Below are 23,036 nucleotides of genomic sequence, written 5' to 3' on the forward strand. Positions count from 1 at the left end.
CAAGCCTCAACAACCATTCTGTCTCTGCCTCCAGAACTGGGGTCAGAAGCATGCATTCAACACCCAACTTGTTATATGGGCCCTGTGGACCAAGTTCCAGGCCTCTGGATTATCAGAAAGTGCTCTTAACCACTGAGCAGTCTCTCTGGCTTGCTCAGTTCTTTATCTGTCACATGGCTGCAAAGTTTACCTGGAAGATTGCCATAAGATTTAGCATAAATATACAGTTTGAAAATACACGAAGTCTTTTCCCCTCATGGATAACTCAATTTTAATATCACCATCTTTCCAATAAAGGATACCATGTCTTCTCTAGGACAGAGAGAACATCTGTTTAGCCTCATCTGTCCAGCAGCCCCATGGCCTGGTTTTATAAGCCACCCTCCTTTGATCGAGGCTCATTTCCAGGTCACTGGCTACCGGCTCAGCAGTCTGAGGCAAGCCCATGCCGTCAGTCCCAGGCCCCTGTTTCTTTGTCATCACATCAATGTCTGTTTTGTCCACATCACCTTAGAGCTAGTCAGGTTCGCCCACAAACCATTGGGTAAGTTTCCAGAGGTCTGGATACTGGCATGCTGTCCCGGGAGCCGGCACTGGTCCGCTCAGGCATTGGGTGAGGCCTGTCAGCTGTCCAGGCAGAACCCACTGTCCCCTGGGACTCACAGAATAGGGCTGTGCTTGTACAAAGTCTTCAAACAGGAATCTGGGACCATGGTGGCACATGCCTGTAATCCCAACTCCTAGGAGGATGAGGCAAGAGGGCTACAGCTTCTTGGCAAGCTTTAGCTATGTCACCAAGAGCCTTCCCACAAGAACAGATAAAGAAAAGACATCTTGTTATGGGTCTGGCTGGTTGACTGCTGGGAAGACAACTGAATCTAGAGAGGTACATTCCATTTCGGTGAGATGGAGGACCTCTCCCATCCTCAGGGGGGAAAAAAAGCCCTCACTACTGAAGTGTGCACTTGCGGTGTGTTCTCTCTCCTCCCTCGCTTACTGGGCCACAGGTGGAAGAGAGTAAAGAGAGACAGACAGACAGATACACACAGAAAGAGACAGACAGAGGAGAGTGATTTCATAATACACCAAATACATCATGTAGTACAATAATTACTGTGTTAGAAAAATGTAGGTTGTTGGTCTTAAACTCTGTTGCTGTAATTAAATGCAAATCAACCAACCACTGGTGATTGAACTCATCCCCAAAGAGAGATGCCTGTGAAAGCGGTGCTCCTGAAAAGGGGAAAAACCTATTTCTGTCTGGGTGTGTCCCCATTATAAACGTCTCCAGACAGAACAATGCTGAACTGATCTTCAGGATAACTAACTGGGGACAGCGGGATGGGTTTCATCTTCCTTTTGGTGGCCTTTAGCTCTTTATGTAGCCAAGAATGACTCTGGGTTTCTGACCCCCCCCCCTGCCTCAGCTTCCTGAGCACTGAGATTACAGGGCTCTGTCACCACCACACTTGATTGATGTTGTGTGGGGATTAGACCTAGGGCCTCATCCAGGCTAGGGTAGTGCCCCACCATCAAGTTATATCCTGAACCTGGTATCTCCTTAGAAACTCTCCCCTTCCTGGAAGGCTTCTAATTACTGCACAAAGCAGGTGATTGTACTGAGTTCCCCAGAAGTAGGGCACTCTATTGCAGGAATGGAGTTGAGCCTTGAGGGTATTATCGGGGAAAGGGGTGTCCTGGTATCTGTGTTTTCTTTGTATTACTTCAGAGTCTTTTCTTCCCGGCCTGTGATTCTTATCTGTTGCTGGTTGGCTCCTCAAGTTGGCCATTCTCCCCGATCCATCATGCCTAGTCTGCTGTTTCCTCTGGGCCCTCTGCTTTTCCTTCAGCAGTAACCACACTCACGGTTTTAGGCAATGCCCTCGCTTTCCATTTGTGTGACATTCTCCTCCAAATCCACCTTCTCCTCTGTGGGTAGTTGTATCTTAACCAGAAGAGGCATGGTGCAAACTCTTCTAAGGTAATTCTGGGAGGCCTAGGAGCTGACTGTGAACTCTCAGCCATGCATGAGGACTCAGTGTAATACCATCTCCCTCAGGGTTCCCTATTTGTTCCACATGCAGCGTTAATTAACACGTTAGCACTTGATACCTGCTACTTGTGCCTTCTCCTGTGATCCTCGGGGGTTTAAGTGTGCCCTTCATCTTGTGGAACCATCACCTGATCAGCCATTCATTTCCAGAATTTTTCTGTCCCCCTATACAGGAAAACTCTACACATTAAATCATAGTCCTTATTTGCCTCTTGTATTTGAGGACCATTGCCTTACATAAATCTAGGCAGCAAACAGTGTTAAGATGCCCTTGGAGTTACGCAAGGCATTGGCCGTGTTTCTATCAACGTTCATGACATTTTTGAAGAAACATAAATATTCTTTAAAGTTAAAACCACCAGAAGACTGGATGTTATGGTACATTTTAAAGTTCTTGGGTCAAACAATGTTCAAGAATTTCTGTCCTTTGCACGAATATGGTCAGAACTGGAGGTCATCAGTTAAATGCAATATGGCAAGCAGGGAAGATAAACACCACACATTCTCACTCATTCGTGTATATTAGCATGTCGATCATGCAGAGGAGTGGTTTGGGATGGTAGGCATCAGAGACTGGAAGACCATGAGACTAATGAGGCAAACAAAGAGAAATTCAATTAAGAGGAAGAAAAAGGAAGAAAAAAAATACAGAGAGGAGAAACTATGTTTTTTATATACCACAATAAGTAAACAATTAATTAAAACATTCTTTAATATATTTCAGAATCACTAGGAAAATAAGAATTTCCCACTCCTAAAAGCAATGTTTAAATAGATAGAAATGCTTTTTATCTTGATTTGATTATCACACACGACTTCCCTATATCAAATCACTCTAAGGTACCCCATAAAGATCTATAAACATAACTCAAAAAATTTTTAAAAGAAATATTGTAATTTTCACTGTGAGATCGCTTTTTCCTGTCTTTCAGATTCTATAATCTATGACATAAGTTCTGATTAAATTAATTTCATTCTGCTAACATGCCTATGCATGTGAATGAAGTGTTAGCCAAAGCAGTGGATTCTTTCCTGAGAGTGCCTGAACCTGGTGTAGGGCTGAGAGGAATGTCCTTCTTAGATAACACGTCTTTGCAGTTCTTTGAAGTCATGGTTTTTAATTATGGTGAGAAGAGCAGAGGAACTTTATGCTTGGGTCTTCTCAAAGTCAGAGCCAGAAAGCTTATTCAGATGGAGTTAAGGAGATACAGAACTCTCAATGCAAAGCACATAACATCTGTGTTAGAACAGAAAGGGTGCGTCTCTGACTATCAAGTGAGCAAGGATTATCTTCCATCTAAACATCTACTTGGCTGTAATCATTTATGGCTTAGAATCTCGAGAGAGGCTTGGTTAGGTCCATGTAACTCGAGGTCTCATGAGTTTTCAGTCAAGTTATCACCAAGAGCTAACATCACATGAAGGGCACTTACGTGATTGCTGGCAGGTGTGAGCTGCTCTTGGCTGTGAGCCAGTGATCTTTGCTCCTTAGCAAATGACCTCTTCCGAATCTGCTGGAAGAGCTCTCATCAGTATGGCAGTCGGCTTTCTCCAGAGCAAGGGATCCGAGAGAAAGAGGAAGAGCACAAAACAGAAGCCATCTTCTTTTCAGCCCAGCCTCAGAGGTGACGTATCAGCACTGCTACATTCTGTTGGTGACATAAACTCCAGTCCAAGTGGCAAAAGGCTACAACAGGGTTTTCACACCAGGAGGCTGAGGTCACTAGAGACCACCCTGGAGGCTGTCTACCTCAGCTTCTTACCCCCCATCAAGGTCATGTTGTTGTCAAGGTCATCCACAGCCCTCACGCGTCAAAGTTCACTGGCTTATTCTCAGACTCCAGTTTATAAGACTTTGGAGACTGTTAAAAGTCTATTTTTTTTTTTTTTTTTTTTTTTTTTTTTATTTTTTTTTTTGTGCTATAGTTGCAGTGCTCTCTCTAAAGTTCATGTTGAAATTTAACAGCCCATATGGCAGGGATAAGAGGCATCGGATGGCAGTTAGGTCTTGGAGCTTCTGCTCTCCTGAAAGGTCATTAAGGTGGGACAGACTTAGTTATTGTGTAAGTGGCAAACTGCTGATAAAATGCTTGTTAAAAGGATGACTGTTTTGATTCCTTTTATCTTGGTGCATATTGCCTTCTGTTGCCCTGGTATGACACAGCACAAAGGGCTTCATTGGGCACCAGTGCCAGGTTCTGATACTTCCTGATCGCCAGAACCATGAGCCAAACAAATTAGATTGCTTCTAAATCATCCAGTCTTCGTGGAAAATAGACCTAGGTTTCCAGGGTTCTTCTGCCTCACTTCCTCTCTTGCTGTATCATCCTCACCAACCCCAGATGGGCTTTAACTTAAATTACCTCCCTTGTAGCTGAGTTCCATGTGTGCGTGGATTCTTTCTGTTTTCTCTGCTGTTATAGTGATCCTTGGGAAGACTGGTACCAGCAATAGTCGACTGGGTTCCCTCCAGGAAGACAAGGCAGTTCTAAAACTTCTTAGAACTAAACCCGAGGAAGGACTCTTTAGGATGAGGCGATTTTGTTTACAAGTTTGTGGGGCTAAACTTTGGATTTTCTCTGTGTGAGTCTGAAAGTTTACAAGTCTGGAAGTTTCTGGGAGGGGCAGAAAACCATGCTAAGTTGAGTCCTTATCCCCAATGAGATGACTTTTAGAGGCCTCAGTGCAGGTTGGATTTTGCTCTTGATGGTCTCATCCACTAGACCGGGGTGCTTCAGGCATGCAGGACCTGGATTGCCTATACTTTTAACCCCAAGAGACTCAAGGAAGTCCCAGGTAGTGAGAAAATTTTATCAGTTTTCCCCTCCTCTTAGGTGCTGGCTAGAGGTGAGATCTGAATGTCCCCAGAAAGTGTATGTTTGGGGGAGGGAAGTGCATTCATGAGAGTGGGCGCATGTGCAGATGTGTACACACTTGTGTGGAGGCCAGAGGTCAGCAGGAGGCATTGGCACACAGGTGCTGTCTGCCTTGATTTCTGAGTTAGGGTCTCTTGCTTGGCTTGGAATTCGGCAGTTTGGCTAGGCTGGATGGCCAGTGAGCCCCCAAAATTGCGTGTATTCTGTCCTTCAAAGCAGCGATCACAAATGTGCATTGCCATACCTGCCTTTTTCATATGGGCTCGAAGTCAGACTCAGTCCTGTGCCTGCACAGCAAGCACCTTATAGACTGAACTCTCTTCGCATCCGTAACTCTTTAACTTTGTGCGTTGATGGGTCTCTGCTCTGGATCGAATATCATGTTCCCCCAGCTTCACATCTTCTAGCCCTCACTCCATTGTGACTGAATTGAGTACCTTTATAGAGGTAGTTAAAGTTCAGTGGCAATAATAAGGATGGGCTCTAATCCAGAAAGGTTAATCACCTTATTAAAAGAGACGAAAGAGACTTTGTTTTTTCTGGCCCTTGAAAGCAAGGTCAAACACCAGTGGCCTGCAAGTCAAGAAGGCAGTTTTTATAAGAAAGCAAATCTTGCTGGTTCGTTAACCTTGGACGTGTCAGCCTTCTACACTAAGAAACAGAATGTCTGCTGTTTAAGCTGCCTGCTCCAGAGTATTTACTATGGCAACTTGTTCATAATGAGACAGACCCACGTCCTCACTACCCACTGGCTTGCTATCAGTGTCTGGATTAAACAATCTCCTCACTCTCCTTAGACCCTTTTGGTGCATCATCCAGACTCTAGCTTTGCTCCACTTGTTATTTTTAAGATGTTCTCTTTCTCTTCTGGTTCTGCAAGCCCATTCTGCCTCCACTGACAGCCCAGCCCTGCTCTTCTGCAAGGAATTCAATGGTCCTAGGCTCTCCCTCCTCTGATCTGGCACATTCATCATAGTAAACATCATCTGTTTTATTACTTGCATGTGATCTTTTGTCTGCAATGACGGCTTTATGTCCCTAAACCCCAGAGAAAGAGTTTGCAAGTTCTTTGCTTTATTCTTTATAGTAAATCAAAGTTATGTAGAAGTCATTAATAGGGTAATAAATATGCAGGTTATACAAGTCTTTGGAAAGACAGGAATAGAATTAAAGAAAAACTGTTATTTAGGAAGACTGTCCCAGACATCTGACCTGTTCATCTCTTGTGTCTGGGGCATAGACTATACCATGGGACCTGCCCTTCAGGGGCACTACCTGTGTGTTACCTGGAACTCTTGGACAAATACCCTCTGTTCTGGCCTTGTGCCCTGGTCGGAAGCATGAAGGGAAAGGGTTCATAAAAGCTTTTCAAAGTTATGGAACATACTGGGAATAGATGGAGAATCCGAGAAAAGGGAAGAAACAAGAAGACACACACACAACAGAGAGAGAGAGAGAGAGAGAGAGAGAGAGAGAGAGAGAGAGAGAGATTCTGATATAAAGAGAGAAGGAGAGGAAGAGGGAGAGGAGGGAGAAAAAGGATGTGGATGAGGAGGACGATGGGGAGGAAGGAGAGGAAGATGGGAGAGGGGAATCACTGGGAGAGTAAAGTGTGGGTAGAAAGCCTGGGAGGACTTAGCTGAAGATTCTGAGGATCAGAAAGGACAGCATGAAAAGTCAGCAGAGGAGACTGAACAATAAGCAACATCAGGAGGATTAGACAAAGGAGAACAGGAAGAAGGGCAGACCTAAAGACAGAAGAAAAGATAAATCGACTTAGTGTCTTTTGCTGGAACTTCTGAAGAAGCCTGACTTAAGTTTGTGTTTATGAGTCTTGGACATAAATCTGCTCCAGCCTCGAGAGCTTGGAATCTGGGCAACTGGAAGACTTCTCTGTTCTCCCAAGGGGAAAAAATTATTCAAAGCTGTGCAAAGGGTTGAGCCTTGTTAGATGGTCACATCACTCAGGTTTTCTCAGATATGAATTTGCCAGGATGAAAATTCAGCCTGGGAGGTTGAGGAAGAAGCTGCCTCCCAAGGCAGGGGTTTATAGTATATATGCTCATTATATAGACTTTAAATTATTTTGGCAAACCATTCGATTTTAGCTGCTTTCATCATTAAGGACTGCTGCCCCTCCCCTCCCTTAGGTGGTTTTTAGTCTCTTTGCTTCAGTTAAATTATCTTCAGTTGTCCTAGTGTAGACATGGCGTCTTTCTAAGTTACAGCAACTGCCCTCTGCCAAGTCTACTTGTGCCACAGGGATCCACCTCTCTCTACCTCCCCATTACTGGGATTACAAGCTTGTGTCCTACCTGGTTTTTTATACGCGGGCTCAGCAGCTACAACTCAGACTAAGGCAAGTGCTTTAGTGACTGAGTTATCATTCCAGCCCGGTGCTGGGGATATTTTAGTTCTGATGTGCTCGGTACATCATGTGTGTTTATATGGACTAAACATTAGGACATTAGCTCTCTGAAAGTAGGGAACTCAATGTCCTTAGTGTTGCTATGGATCAGGCATTCAACAGATATCGCTAAGATCGGAAGGAAGGAAGGAAGGAAGGAAGGAAGGAAGGAAGGAAGGAAATGCACACTGAAGCAAGTATCTGGCTGTTCATTTTCTAAACACCATCAGCCACTGTCTTCGCTGTAATAAAAGAAGCTGTGACAGCAAAGACGGCCTTGCTCATGAGAGAAATATCTTTTTCCACTTCTTACCCAGGTCACTGCGGGATGGCAATGTGGAAGGTATGAGCACCATGTTCTATGAGCCTTGTAGATCCCTATGTTCTAGGTTGGAGAAGTCTGTCTTAGCTGTCCTTTCAGCTTTCCTGGTATCCCCAAAGCTTTTTTTTTTTTTTAATGTGGGCCTCGGTCATTGCCAAACCTCTCTGCATGTTTTTGTTCCCTTTCAGTGGAAACTTCACTTTGTCGGCAGAGCTGAGGTTTCCTCACAGGCTTCAGATTACAAATAAAGGCTTACTCTGTCCTCTCAAGTCTCCTTTGGGAATACTTGTCTTATTTTACATTTTAAAAGTTACCCCTGGGCCGAATTGGGACTTGCACAAGGCTACCAAGACTCCAGACTGAAAACCCAATGATTTCCTTTTAAATTTAGGTAAAGAAGGTTGACCCAGGATTTTTATTTGGATAGCCTAGTTCTTGGAAATGCAGCTGGTGTCTCTTGGGACCACTCCCACTCTAAAAGCTTCCCTGTGTAACTCTCCTGTAAACCTTCCTAGAAAGGGCTTTCCACGCCAAGCTCTGTGGCCGGGACTTCAGGAGACACAAAGGTGCTTTTATTCCATCCAGGCAAGGCCCCTGGGCAGGGTAATTTGCTCTGGTTTGGTTTCCCCAATAGCTGTCTCCAAATTTGATCTTTCTGAAATTCTTCTGCATGTCTAATCTGAATCTCGCCTGTTTCAGACAACTTTTTTGTTTGTTTAAGACCACTTAGTTCTTTCTGGGAAAGAAGAAGTATCCCTCCCCTTCCATCTAATCTTTTTTCCTGAATTAAAAGATCCTAGTCTAATCACTATGAAGTACTTTTGCAATTGAACGGGAAGAAATGGAGACGTTCTGTACTTGATCTTAGCCAAAGGGTGGAGAACCGATAAGGACCAAGGTCACCAAGGTCGTTTCAACAGACAGTTGGGCGTTCTCCTTTTATCTATCAGACCGCGGAAATGATCAAGAAATTGGAATTTTCCCTGTAATTCTTCCATCCTGAGAGAAAGAAGAAGGTGTGAGGGAGCCTAGTGCCCACCTGAAGGGAAGCTTATCTTCCAGAAAGAGATCGACAGCTTAGTAGGCAGACTAGTTTTGGACAATGACAGGTCAATGGTGGGCAAGACCACACCTTGACCAGGACTGCTTTGTTATGTATACCTCTTTCTCTCTACTTATAGAGTTATTAGTTTGTTTATTGGATGGGGCCTTACTATGTAGTTCTAGATGGCCTGAAACTTGCTATGAAGACCAGACTGGCTTCAAACAGAACTGCCTCCCTCTACCTCCTAAGTGCTGGGTTTAAAGGCATGTACTAGGTGTTTTAACACCTCCCCACACGTGTGTGCATGTGCATGTGTGCGTGAGTGCACACATGTAAGTACAGATGCCAAAGGAGGCCAGTAGAGAGTACTGTGTCCCCTACGACTGGAGTTGTGGGTGGCTACCACTTGATGTGGGTGTTATGTGTGTAACTCCTGAGTTACCTCTCCAGCCCAGCAGTTCTGTCTATAAATTAGATATAAAGTAGATATAAACTTTATGTCCGTACCCCAAAGCACTTGGGCTTGGAGTTAAGTGCCAACGGACGTCTCTGTTCCTCTTTCCAATGCGTCTGCATTGAAACTCCTTTCCTACATTTCACTATGACTTGTCTCTTTAACCGGGTGATGGAGGGCAGGTGGTCCAGATGAGGCTGTTAATGCGTCCAGGACTCAGGTGCTGACACTAGTAACTTGAGTAACGTTTTCTTCCCTGAGCTCCTGCTTCCTCCTCCCTTTCTTGGTGGCGGTGAAATGGAAGATGCTGTACGATAGTGTAGAGACTACAGTCTCTGGCCAGGCTGATTTCACAGTCTGAGCTGTTAAGACTTTGTTCCTAACTATATCTGTATTCTTGTCTGAAGTAGTCTAGGGAGAAGTATGTGGTTCCAAGCCTGCTATAGTCAGAGACCCCCTGAGGACCAGGAGTGACTGAGTCTGGGCTGATCAACCAATCCTGGAGGTCTTGGGAAGTGTGGCATGGTATTTTGATTCTCTCAAGTTCACAGATGACGTGAATAGTCATCTGCCCTTCCCATTCAGAGTGTGATATTTCTGTGCTTTCTGGAAAAAAGAAAAGGCAGAAACTGTGTCCATGTTCTAAGTGGAAATAAAGACTGGCCCATTGGCAAAGGCCTGGTGGAGAATGAAGAGCTCTGATGGACAGATGTTCACTAGCATGGAATATCCTCATGTTAGGATCTGTCTAGAGTCAAATCTACAAGAGTGAACAGGAATGGCTGAATACTTCTTTGAGTCTGGTGCCAAAAGCAACTGCAGAGTTCATTATTTGAGACAATAAGAGTAGAGCCTTAAAAGAACCACGAGCTTTTCTGCATGTGAACCCTGTGCATCTGCAGGCATACAAGGAAGAAGAACCTAGGTTACAAATTTGAGTTTGCTCCTTCTACACTGTCCCTGGAATGCCTCATTGCTTCTTCCAGTTTTGTGTACTTTGATGTGTGCCCAGATCCTCGGTCTTGATCTTGTACTTCGTCTGTAAGTGCTACCACCTGAAAGTCAGCAAGACTGAAACAGATTTATCATCTTGTCCTTCCTTCCAAGTCCTCAACCACCAAAACACTCTTCCCTTTCTCAGTTCTCACTTTCAGAGATTAGCGATAACTTTCAAGACCTTTGCCGGAGTCTTTCTTGCCTCTTCTCTCCCTGAATTCCCCGTGACGTTGTGATTTTTTTTTATGATTTATTTATCTTTATTTTATGTGCATTGGTGTGAAGGTGTCAGATCCCCTAGAACTGGATTTTCAGACAGTTGTGAGCTGCCATGTGGGTGCTGGGAATTGAACCCAGGTCCTCTGGAAAAGCAGTCAGTGCTCTTAAATGCTGAGCCATTTCTCCAGCCCCGATGTTGTGATTTTTAATATGTTTGGTAATGTCTTGCTTTCTGGCATTAATCACCTATTGTTCCATCCTTGCTCCAAACCCACTGAGGTTAGCATTTTGCTTGAAATATTTCCCAGGTGTCCTATATAGTCTCCTTATCTTCCACAACTTCTATCTTCCAATAGCTACCATTGTGTTTTCTCTTTCTCTTACATCAATTCAAGACTCTACATTGCCTGCAGTACGGACCTCTGAGTCTGCAAATGGCAGGGCAAGCTCTTCCTGACCTACACAAGTCCATCTTACCATCATCACCATGAACATCTCTAAGTAGGCATACGTGAGTCTTCTATTTGCCCCAATCAACTTCCCTATTTTTAATAACAACTCTAAGCCAGGTCCTTCGCTGTTTATTTGACTGTGAAGATGACTAACTAGAGATGTAAATGATTCAGAGGAAAAGAAAAGGTCAAACTGTAGAAATGAAATACAGTGTGGCATTTATGAAAACTATGAAAATGTAGGAAAGGCCTCTAATCTAACCTGGGGCTGAAGTTGGGGCCATTGGAAAGTCAGTGAAGTTCTCTGTACTTCCAAAACCAGAATTAAATGCAGAAGGATTCGGAAACAAGCCCATTATCTGGACCCTCATGATGCGTATTTTTGTGGGAGTCAGATTCTTCCTTCTGTTACGGTTGTTGAGAAGCCAAGAAGCCTCCCAGTTGCTTAGGACAGGATGTTCCTTCACTATGGATATTGGTTGAATTTTGCTGGGAATCTGAAATCTATCAACAGGAAATATTTGGGAGAGTTGACAAGTGTCCAGAACTGAGCAACTAGTATAGTGAGGGGGCCTGAGGATGGGTTGTGAAAGACAATCTTGAGGGGATGAATGCTCTTCAGCCAGGAGAAAACGGAGTGGGAGATACAGCATCGTGTACAGTACTAGAGGCACTAACACATGGCTAAGGGGCTCTTCTCTCTTTCGATTCTCTACATTCTGTCTAGAATGTGAAAAGAAGGAAAAGTTGGATAGGTGAAGTTGCATGAAGGCATATTTCAGGCTAATCAAAGGATGACCTTTCTAAGAATAAGAGTTATCCACCACTGGTCTGGATACTTGGCACCATCGAACACTATTACGGTTAGAGATATTGTCACCCTCAAAGATTTTGTTGCTCTTAAGCTTTTTGTCTACGGTGGGGAATTGAACCAAATGACCTATATAATATACAAATCTAAGACTCTATGAGCCTAAATTTTATTTAGCTTTTATTATTCTTATTGAGTTACATATTTTTCTCTTTGCTTCCTTCCTCACCCTCCTCTTCTACCCTCTCTCATGATCCCCACATTCTTAATTTACTCAGGAGATCTTGTCTTTTTCTACTTCTTATGTAGATTAGATCCACCCTTAGGGTCCTCTTTGTTTTCTAGGTTCTCTGGGGCTGTAAATTGTAGGTTGTCTTTTCTTTGCTTTATGTCTAAAAGCCACTTATGAGGGAGTACATATTATATTTGTCTTTTTGGGTCTGGGTTACCTCACTCAATATGATGTTTTCTAGATCCATTCATTTGCCTGCAAATTTCAAGATGTTATTTTTTTCTGCTGTGAAGTACTTCATTGTGTAAATGTACCACATCTTCCTTAACCTTTCTTCAGTCAAGGGCATTTAGTTTGTTTCTAGGTTCTGGCTATGACAATCAATGCTGCTGTGAACATAGTTGAGCACATGTCCTTGTGGCACGATTGAGCATCCTTTGGATATACACCCAAATGTGGTGTTACTGGGTCTTAAAGTAGGTTGTTTCATAATTTTCTGAGAAATAACCATACTGATATCCAAAGGGGCTGTACCAGCTTGCACTTCCACCAGCAATGCAGAAGTGTTCCCTTTACCCCACATCCTCTCCAGCTTAAGTTGTCATCAGTGCTTTTGATCTTGGCCATTCTTACAGGGGTGAGATGGAATCTCAGAGTTGTTTTGATTTGCATTTCTCTGATGGCTAAGGATGTTGAGTATTTTCTTAAGTTTCTTTCAGCCATTTGAGATTCCTCTGTTGAGAGTTCTCTGTTTAGGTCTGTACCCCACTTTTTAAAATTAAATTATTGGTTCTTTTGATGACCAATTTTTTTTGAGTTCTTTGTAGATTTTGGAGATCAGCCCTTTGTCCAATGTGGAGTTGATGAAGATCTGTATTCCTATTCTGTAGGCTGCTGTTTTGTCTTGTCCTTTGCTTTACAGAAGCTTCACAATTTCAGGAGGTCCAATTTAGTAATTGTTTCTCAGTGTCTGTGCTACTGTGGTTATATTTAGGAAGTAGTCTCCTGTGCCAATGCATTCAAGTGTTCATCTTAAATCAGAGCTGGACTTTGGAAAAAAGTCTGCAGCCACCCTTGTGGTCCTGGGAGTAAAGAGAAATAGACTATGAATATCCCTCACCTCCTCTTAGAGTGAATATGTTAGTTTTCTGAGGCTGCTATATCAGAATGCTGTAGATTGGACTTCTTAAAAAGAAAGAAAAAAAGAAATGTGCTTTTACAGTTCCAGAGTGCAGATGTCCAAGATTCCTTGTGGGAGGGGCTTCCTTCTGAGGGGTGTAAGAGAGAGTCTGCTATAAACTTTTCTCTTTGCCTTATAGATGGCCAACTTCTTGCATCTTTATAAGAATACATGCCTTTGTCTAAGTTTCTCTAGCTTATAAGGACTCCACTGATACTGGATTAGGACTAATTCTAATGACTTCATTTCCATGTGATTCCTTCTGCACAGACCCTACCTCCAAATGCACTCACATTCTATAGTGCCACCAATAGAACTCCAGTTGCTTAGGACAGTGACAATGGCTTGTGTTTTTCTCCAGCTCCTCTCTGCTCCCTGATCGTAGGCCTTTCTGTGGAGGTCTCTTCTGTAGTACCCTTATCTGAGCTCGCAGCCTCTGTTAGAGCTGAATACTTGTTCTCAGTGCTGCTTCTTGGCATGACAGGTAGTATACAAACATAGGAGTCAGTCTGATGCAGGGTCAATCACAAACTTAAACTCGGGAGGCAGAGGCAGGCAGATCTCTGTGAGTTCAAGGCCAGCCTGATCTACAAGAACTAGTACCAGGACAGGCTCCAAAGCTACAGAGAAAATCTGTCTCAAAAAAAAAAAAAAAATCACAAACTTAAGCTGCGGAAACTTATTTCAAGTCTTGAAGTCTCAATCTTCTTTAAAAAAGAGTGAATCAAAGTAGTGCCATATCAACTTATTTTGAGGATGTGGTGGTGAGTGGTTCGCGTCAGCGTGCCCAGTGAAAGCGCCACTTCTGTCCTGGGAGACTGTGGACCAGAGTCTTGGGGGCTTTTCATGTGCTATAAATTAAATCAGCTGGGTTAGTGGCTATGGAAGGTGAGAGTCTCCTGTGGGCTCGTAGGGCTACACGTGGTTGGATTTCCATGGCCCATCCCTAGATCAGCGGCTCTGGTGTGCAGCCTGAGCTGGAAAAACATCCTGGGCCTACCTGATCTTTAGTTTTCAGACACTTAAGTGTATAATGCTCAGCTCCTTTATCCTCTTGGGTGGTGCTAAGTGCTCTAGGAGGAAGCGAAGCATCTGGTGAAGGTGTGTAGGTAACATTGATTGTTTCCATATTATATCTTCTGAATGTGGAAGCTCTGTCGTCATTCCTAGGTCTGTGTCAAGGCCCCCTCTCTCCCATGCAGGGGACTGAGCTAGCCTATCCTACACCCAGCACCTGCCGGCCAGACATGAACTTCACTGTGGGAGTGGATTAGAGGAGTCTTTCTGCCGTGGCTCCATGGTCCACCCCTGCCTTCCCTTGTCCAGTTCAGAGTCCTAGCTGAGGACTTGTCCTGGAAATAATCATAAGAAAAGCAAGGTGATGGAGAGATCGACAGGTGGGCCGCGTCCCATACCTTTCCCAGTAGCGGTTGTACATTTTGTATTGTTTTATTTTGTCCATCTCCTCTCTTTTCTGTATCCACCTCCCCCTCCACCCTCTCTGCCCCTTCTTTAAAACAAACAAACAAACAAAACATAATTTTCACCCATTGCTTCATGCTATATAAAGCTCTTTCATCCAGTATGTGAGTTTTCATGGTATATTTCTCTAGCAGGAACAGTGGGCCATTTTTAGCCGGCTGGTTCTCAGTGTCTTTGAACTGGCCTCTGGAATCCGTAAGGATAAACAGGAGCCAGCGAGGCTGGCCTGTGTTTGATTTAAAATTGGAAACCCAGCAGTCACAAGCGAGCTTTATATATCTGGGAGTGTGGGAGCCTCGAGTCCTGATTTATGAGGGAGCTCAGTGAAAGCACATGAAAGTAGAGGTAATATTTATAAATTCCTTCCTCTAAAGATAGATGGAATGTTCTGCCAAGCTGGAGTTAGATAGCACCTTTTTTGGGGGGATGAAGGAAGGTTGTTTAAATCTGATTATTCAATGTCTGAAAGGAAAGGGGATGTTGGAGGTACAGCACCTGCTCCAGAGTCTGTCAAAGAAGAAAACAAAACCAAGCTCTTTCTTGCTCCTTACACACTGACGACTAATTGGTGGCTCCTTTCTGCTGCTCCAGAAACTTTGACTTTACTCAGTAAGCAGTAGGAGTTCTACTCTCAATTATGGTGATTATACTGTAGTAAAATAAGTAAAAAAATAACTATTTTATCTTCTTTCCTTAAACAAAACAGCATCTCCCCTGCTCCTTTGCTATATGCAATTAGACAGGATTGATTCCTTGGGGGTTCTAGCCACTGTGGGGATGAAGAAGGAAAAAGAAGATGAAGCCATGGAAGTGGGGAGAATGGTGATGATATGCCTTGGGTACCCTAGATGCTAAGGTTACTGTGTTCTGGGTACATAGTTCTGGGTAAACTGAGCCAGAGTAGCTGATGCCTAGCTGTAGAGATTGGCATTACCAGGCCTGGTAAGAGACTTGGGATCCACCAGTCTGTTCGGGGGAGTCACAGATATCAAAGCTCTTTCAGTGAGGCACAGATCAGAGCAGGAGCCTGGGCTTTGTATCTGCTTCTTGTGGAATCCAGGCCTTGGAGCGTAACAGCCATCAAGATGATCACAGGAGCTACTGCTGCCTGCAAGAAACCTTCGAGACTGCATCTGGTGGTGTTCTCTCATAGAAGTGTGTGTGTGTGTGTGTGCATGCGTGTGTGCACGCACGCGTGTGTGTGCATGTGTGTGTGTGTTTGTAGGAGTGTCAATAGACCCTCATCTGAAATCTCAGCCACTCTTCCTTCCATCAGTCTCCTAACTGTATGTAATTCTGCTGCACTGCGTATAGTCCTAGGAGATGCTGGCGTACATAGAAGAAGGAGGGCCTCCATCTTAGCAGCTCTGGGGAAATGGTTATCTATGCTGGGATGCAACTCTTCAGAGATGTGCCTGAACAGTTTGGGGTCACTCATGCTCCTTCAAGTGATCCCTCACCCACGCTCCTATCAGCCCCAAAACCTCATTGGTTCACCAAGTCAGACTTGGGTGAAATTGTTCATTGGTCTTTCATTTGGTGCTCTTCTGAAGTGAGTAAACTTGATCACATCCTCCTAGGAGATGTAGATACAATGCTATTTCTTACCCTAAACTCAACGGGTTGGAAAGAGGGGCCAGCCGTATGCCCAAGCAGCAGGTGCTTACCGCTAAATAACCCTGAGTCTCCAGAACAGGAGGCTGCAAAACCAGTTTTAGTACATTGTATTTGGGAAAGTAAATACCAGTGAGGCAGGACCAGGCACAGTCAGCTTGTCTCAGGGCTAACTGACTTTGACCTTGATGTCTCAGAGCTTCCAGGACAGGAGGAACAACCCCCCACCCAGTTTTAATTACCACCCCGCTTGCAAGGGAACCGCCTACTGGGAAGCTTAGGGGGGTGGGGTGGGGGGCTGTCAGTTCTTGGCCAAGGGCAAGCAGAAGCCTTTCTATCTTACCTGCCAGTTCCTGCCCTGGCAAAGGAGTTCTACATGAAAGGTCTGAGGCCTGAAACATGTAAGCATGCGTAGTTTCAGGGTGGTGTGTGTATCACAAATGGAAGGGTTGCTTTAGCAGCATTGCCAGGAACTGGCCCGGAAATATAAAAAGAGCCCCTCCTAGCTAAACTCAGGGGCATGAGGTGGTCTTGGTGTTTGTATGTACTTCACATTACTCACAACCCAGGATGTTAAGATTCCACGGCAGTGCTCCAGCCAGGCTATCTACAGGGTACAGAAAGACCGACCACTGGAGACCGCTCTTCCTCACTTGCCTGCAGAATCTAGGAAAGAGCTGACAGAATCACTGGAGATCCAAGTTCTGTTCGCCCCTACAGGGCATGTTTTCTTTGGGTGGGAGGCTCTGGGATCCATGTCCACACCTCAGACACAGCTCTTCTGTTTCAGCGACTCCAGGGAGCTTCTATCCAGTAATCTCTGGATTCCATGTCCCTAGTGCTTTTGAGACTCATCCCCAAATGGAAATGTCCAGTCATGCCTGACTTTTAGCAAAGCCGAGGTTAGTTAGCCCAGTTCGAAACTTTCTTCTGCTCTCCTGATGGGAGGATCAACAATGATCCGGGTACTAGAGCTGGCACAAAAAGCGGGAAGTGCGTTTTTGGTTTTGTTTTATTTTGTTTTTGGCCTCATCTCTGCCTTTGATACTGGGGGTATTTTGCGGGTATCAAGCCTTGTTGACTATTGGTGCTAGAAGGGACCCTTAGCTATGATAGTAACAGGACATATATTTATCAAGGGGCCTCTATGCGTACGTAGGGACCTACTCCATGATGGGTTTTATTCTTGGGCTGATGAGATGGCTTAGCAAGTTAAGTACTGGCTGTGTAGTCTGACAACCTGGGTTCCATTCTGGGGGGAATGAGAGTGTCCTCTGACTTCCATGTGTGCACTGTGACACCTGTATTCTTCTATAAACATCATAAATACAGAATAATTAACAAATAAAAAATTTTAAAAATAGTGTTCATGGGCTGAGAATATAGCCCAGTGATAGTGCTTGCTTAGCATGTATAAGAGCCTGGGTTCACTCACCAGTACTGAATAACGAAAATACCATTCTTATAACGCTTTGCAGTGTGGAGAAAGGCCACTCTTGTCATCACAGTGAAGGCAAAGGGGTCATGCCCAGCCAAGAAGGAGGTCAAGCCTACGACATGCCCTCAGGTTCCTCAGTTGTAAGATGAAAAAACAAAGCGTCATGGCTACCCAATGGTAGCGAGTTCCTATACAGACTCAGTGCCTCTCACTTAACAAGGAGAGTGCAGGGGTCCTGGTGTCATAAAGGAGCCCAGCCACGCAGATAAGAGAAGGGCAGGGCTGCAACCCCAGGCTGTCTGACTCCAGAACCCACCCTCACTATTTTACAAATGAGAAATCAATGGCGGGGGAGGGGAGATATGGGGACCATGAAAGATCAACATTTTTGCGGAGTCCCAATCTAGGGTCCACCTCACAAAACATTGAACTTTCAGTCCCCTTGGCACTCAGATGTTGATTGAGGAGGCCTCTCAGACTCTGGACGAGCCAGTGCAACCTCTGGGCATGGCCAGTGTGGACAGGGCTAACGGTCTCTGAGCTGCTCTCGCACCTTGGCTGAAGTCATCTTGCAGTTAGAACCCTCCTCAACCTTGTCATTACCAGATACTTGACAACATTCAGAGTGACTGGGGGGAAGCAGGAGTAAAGAGCTGTAGATCCTTCTCTCCGGTGATTGACACAGGCATTTTAGCAGCATTGTATATATTTCCTTTTTTTTCCCTAAAGCTGGAGTTTCCAGCACAGGTTGGCGTCTAAGGACAGCGTTGAACTTCGGCTACCTCTACCTCCTGAACGCTGGCATCACAGGTTTGTACCACCATGCCCATTTTATGTGATGCTTGAGAACCCAGAGCCTCATGGATGTTAGGCAAACATTCCATCAGAGAGCTCTCTATGTCCAGCCCCTTACTGAGATATCTACTTGTTCTTTGCTACCAATTTGATCATTACGGGGAGAGACTTACTGCATCCAAACGTTTTCTCTATGCACCAATGCAGGGATTTATTGCACTTACACAAAATAAAACAAACAAAAAATGATAGTTGGAGGAAACAGGGTTTTAGTTAGAAACACAAAAGGGAACAACATAGGAACATAGGTGTCATTCAAATTTCTCTCCTTCTAGATGAATACAAATGTGTTACAACTGACCCCCAGCTTAGGGAAAAAAAAAAGAACCACAGAGGTTTGCATGAGACAAAAAGGACCAAGCCAGAGCTTCACCGAAGCGAAATGATGTTTTCCGGATGGCCCGACCTCAGTCATCCAAGTCCCATCACTGCCTTTCATTCCATACCCAGATGTTTCCCAAACTGAACAGCAGATGAAGTCTTTGGTCTAAGATGCTCCAGGAACTGTGATGCAGGCTACAGGCCTTCTTGATGCCAAGCATTGGGTGCCTGGTAGAACCCTATCCAGGAGGTTCTGAGATGCTACTAGCTTAAGAAGACCTCTTCATTTTTGCTACACACACACAAACACGCATACACACACACACGCATACACACACACACGCATACACACACACGCATACACACACACACGCATACACACACACGCATACACACACACACACACACACACACACGGAGATTCCAGCCTGGTTTATGCCATGGAGTTAATGATCATTTCTGTTGGAAACAGAAAGAAAAGAAAAAGAAAAAAAGAAGCGTGGGTCCTTTGGCTCACTGTCCATGCAGAGATGGGACAGTCCGTGTCAGCTCTTGAGGGCTGGGAGGAGTTGATGCCTGTCTCAGCCTGAGGCTTTCTCTGTCAAGGGGTGTGAGCAGGTAGGAAGCTGGCAGAAAAAAAAAGAAAGCAAAATGCAGTCTGGTGGATGAAGTCCCCTTTGCCTGAGACGCAACAGAGCCCAGAGGAAGCTGGGAAACACGGAAAGACACCCAAGGCCTGGGTAAGATTCTCACCACAGTGAAGGTAGCCACTGACTTGCAAGCAGCTTAGGAGCCTCATGGGCGCCTAGCTATCGCAGCCTCTGGCGCAGCCTCACTTGGATACGAGCATGTGGACAAACTCCTCATAGTTCACTTGCCCATCGCCATCTGTATCTGCTGCCCGTATCATTTCCTCCACCTCCTCGTCACTCAGCTTCTCCCCCAGCCTGGTCATCACATGCCTCAGCTCAGCAGCACTGACATAGCCGTTGCCATCCTTGTCGAACACCCGGAAGGCCTCCCGGATCTCCTCCTCGCTGTCGGTGTCTTTCATCTTCCTGGACATCATGCTCAGGAACTCCGGGAAGTCTACAGTGCCGTTTCCATCCTTGTCAATTTCATTCACCATGCCCTGGAGCTCAGCCTCCGTGGGGTTCTGACCCAGGGACCGCATGACAGTGCCCAGTTCCTGGGTGGTGATGCAGCCGTCCCCATCCTTGTCAAACAGAGAGAAGGCCTCCTTGAACTCAGCGATTTGCTCCTCAGTCAGCTGGTTGGTCATGCTGGCAGGTCGTAGGTGATGCGGCAGAGGTGACCAGGCTGGTCTCTGTTCCCAAGCGCTTAGTGCGGGCTGGGCTCCTCTTCCCAGGCTCTGTAAAGACAGGTGGAGACTTCAAGGGGCGGCTGTCTGGCTGGCTTTCTAGCCCTGGCTTGACTGGCTGGGGCTTAAGAAGGAGCAGGGTCCTCCCCCATCGTTGGTCTGGCAGGATTGGGCTGCCATCCGCAGACACCCCCGCCCCTGTGGTTGCCTGAAGGCCAGGTCCTGTTTAGACAAGAGTCCAAGAGCAGCAACCAGGCTGGTCTGCTAATTGAGCTGCTGCCAGACCTTCTTTCTGTGTGGAAGGCAGCTTTCCTCGTCAAACACCAACAGGGCCGGCAGCAGTCACGGCAATACCTTCCATCCAGGTATAGGGAAAACCTTTTGTAAAAAAAAAAAAAAAAAACAACCTGGGCTTCTGGCCTTGTGTTTCCCATCTCCCCTTTCCGTTTTCTTGATTTTGCACCCACCCCCAACCAATCATCTACTCATCTCTCAGTAAAATAAGCATTTCCCTTTCTTCAATGGAGCTGAAGCTTTCTGTAGATGAAGAATAGAAATTGCTTTTACGTTCATTGTCTTTGATTCCCAAACCTGGTGATTTCCTTAGGTTTTCAGATAGGAATAATGGGTTTTCTTCAGGTAAAAGCAGGGTTCACTTGTCTTTGAATGACATGAATGGAGAATTTCCTGCAATGCTTGTACCCGCTCACGCTGTTTACCGAGTGCCTCGTGGGCAGATGTGGTTGGAGGGGAAGAATACAGAATGAACACAGCATGGAGTCCTGGTCTCCATCAAGTTCAGGTCCTGACTGTGACTGAGTTATTAAGGAAATGAACAGGTAAGCCCAAATGAGGTCACTGAATATTTTTTGGCACATGCTACAAAGGAAATAAAGGCAGTGATGGGGAGGATGGAGGTAGTGATGGTTCATGGTCAAGGACAACTCTTCTGCAGAAAGACTCTTGGAAGTGGCCTAGGGAAGAAGAGGGCATGGAGGGACTGAGAGAAGGAAAGGTGGGCCGTCTAAATGCCGTCTAGTGAACGAAGGGGAGGCGGGCATGAAAAACAGAGGAGAGCTTTGCGGGACTCAGGGAGGAATCCCTCGGCTTTCCTTTGGTCACAGTACCCTTGGAGCTTTTCAGCAGGCACTTGCCTGAGCTCTGGAGCCAGAGCAGAAAGTGGGATCATCTCCAGGAGGTGACAGAGTCAAGAAGGACCCCAGCTCCTTACTGTCTGGGGTGGGGGTGGAGGCTAGGGAAATGACCTCCCTAAGTAAGAGGACTCCAACCAAATCCCATTGGAGAGAGAAATACAGAATTGGCCCTTTGTTCTGTTACTGACCAGGCAGGCCCAGGGCCAGGGCTGCATGGAGAAGATCGTCTGCTTACGAGGAGTTACTGGGGAGAGAATGTGCCAGACCACCGCTTGGCTGTTAATTGTTTCCTCCTGGAATTTCTCTCCCTTCTTTCTCCACGCTAGCACTTATAATACCAATACAAATGCTTTCTTCATTCAAGTAGATGGCAGCTTTGCCTTTGTTGTCTGGAGGGAGAGAATGGGAGTTGCCTATCTGCCAGATGGTTGACTTCCTCCTCAAAGGGTCCCAAGATGCCCAGACCTTAACTGTGTGGGAAGAATAAAGAAGGAAGGTGTTCACCATGGGAGAAGAAAAAGGAAGCAACGTACTTCTTCCACACACCATCAAATGAACACCAGGACACAGGATCTGGACATGGAGTGGCTATGGGGACCCAGGGGCGTAATGGAAGAAACAAGGTGATGGGCATCTTAGAGGCCGCTGTGTGGACAACCACTCCATCAGCCGTCAGAAGCCACTCTCCTCTCCTCCATACTCCAGTGTTTGGTAGTACGGGAATGCGGTGCTACCCCGGAACCCCCAGGGGTACATTGTTTTCTTTCTGTATTGACAGAGAAGGGCTGAACATGCAACAGAATAGAATAAAATTCATTTATTTAGGGACAAGGAGAAGATACCACTTGTTTCTAGGCTGAGATTCATATTCTCCCTTTATAACCGCCCTTACTGATACTGATTTTCTGTGTCAGTTACTCATCTTTTTCATATAACAGAATAACGAACAAAGGCAATCTGAAGATGGCTCAGTGGTAGGCTAGTGACCTGAGTTCAGGTCACCAGGAATCACATGGTGGAAAGAAAAAACTGGTCTCACAGATGTTCTCTGCTCACTACCTGTGTACTACTGTGTGTGCACATACACCACCACCACCACCAACAACAACAAAAACAACAACAACAACAAAACCCAAACACACAAAACAAAAAAACAAGAACAAAACCCCCAAAACAAAAAAACTCTGCCCACAAAGGAAATGTAATAAAATATATATTTGCATATTTAAATTTTTCATTAAACCCTGTGTTTCTATTAGCAAGGGAAATGAATAAAGATTGAAAAACTACTCCTAATAATTTTTTATTGATTTTTATTGAGCACTACATTTTTCTCTACTCCCCTCCCTGCCTCCCTCCCCATCTTCAACCCCTCCCAAGGTCCCTATGCTCCCAATTTACTCAGGAGATCTTGTCTTCTTTTTTCTTCCCATGCAGATTAGATCTATGTATGTCTCTCTTAGAGTACTCATTGTTGTCTAGGTTCTCGGGGATTGTGATTAGTAGGCTGGTTTCCTTTGCTTTATGTTTAAAACCCACTTATGAGTGAGTACATGTGATAATTGTTTTTCTGGGTCTGGGTTACCTCACTCAGACTGATGTTTTCTAGCTTCATCCATTTGCCTACAAAATTCAAGCAGTCTTTTTTTTTTTTTTTCTCTGTAGTACTCCATTGTGTAGATGGACCACATTTTCCTTATCCATTCTTTGGTAGCAGGACATTTAGGTTGTTTCCAGGCCCTGGCTATGACAAACAAAGCTGCTGTGAACATAGTTGAGCACATGTCCTTATGGCACAGTTGAG

The 23,036-nt window shown here is 45.1% G+C and overlaps 1 protein-coding gene across 1 annotated transcript; it reads right to left on the minus strand.

The window, feature by feature from the left end:
* Positions 1 to 18,712: 18,712 nt before the first annotated feature.
* On the minus strand, positions 18,713 to 22,609 carry LOC126506775 (calmodulin-like protein 3). Its single transcript, XM_050150572.1, has one exon. It carries the CDS (start codon positions 20,037 to 20,039, stop codon positions 19,590 to 19,592), a length of 450 nt encoding a protein of 149 aa, XP_050006529.1. The 5' UTR covers positions 20,040 to 22,609; the 3' UTR covers positions 18,713 to 19,589.
* Between the last annotated feature and the right edge of the window lie 427 nt (positions 22,610 to 23,036).

This window comes from Alexandromys fortis, unplaced genomic scaffold, assembly GCF_014885135.2.
Source record: "Alexandromys fortis isolate MF-2015 unplaced genomic scaffold, M_Fortis_MF-2015_v1.1 scaffold_69, whole genome shotgun sequence".
NCBI lineage: Eukaryota > Metazoa > Chordata > Mammalia > Rodentia > Cricetidae > Alexandromys > Alexandromys fortis.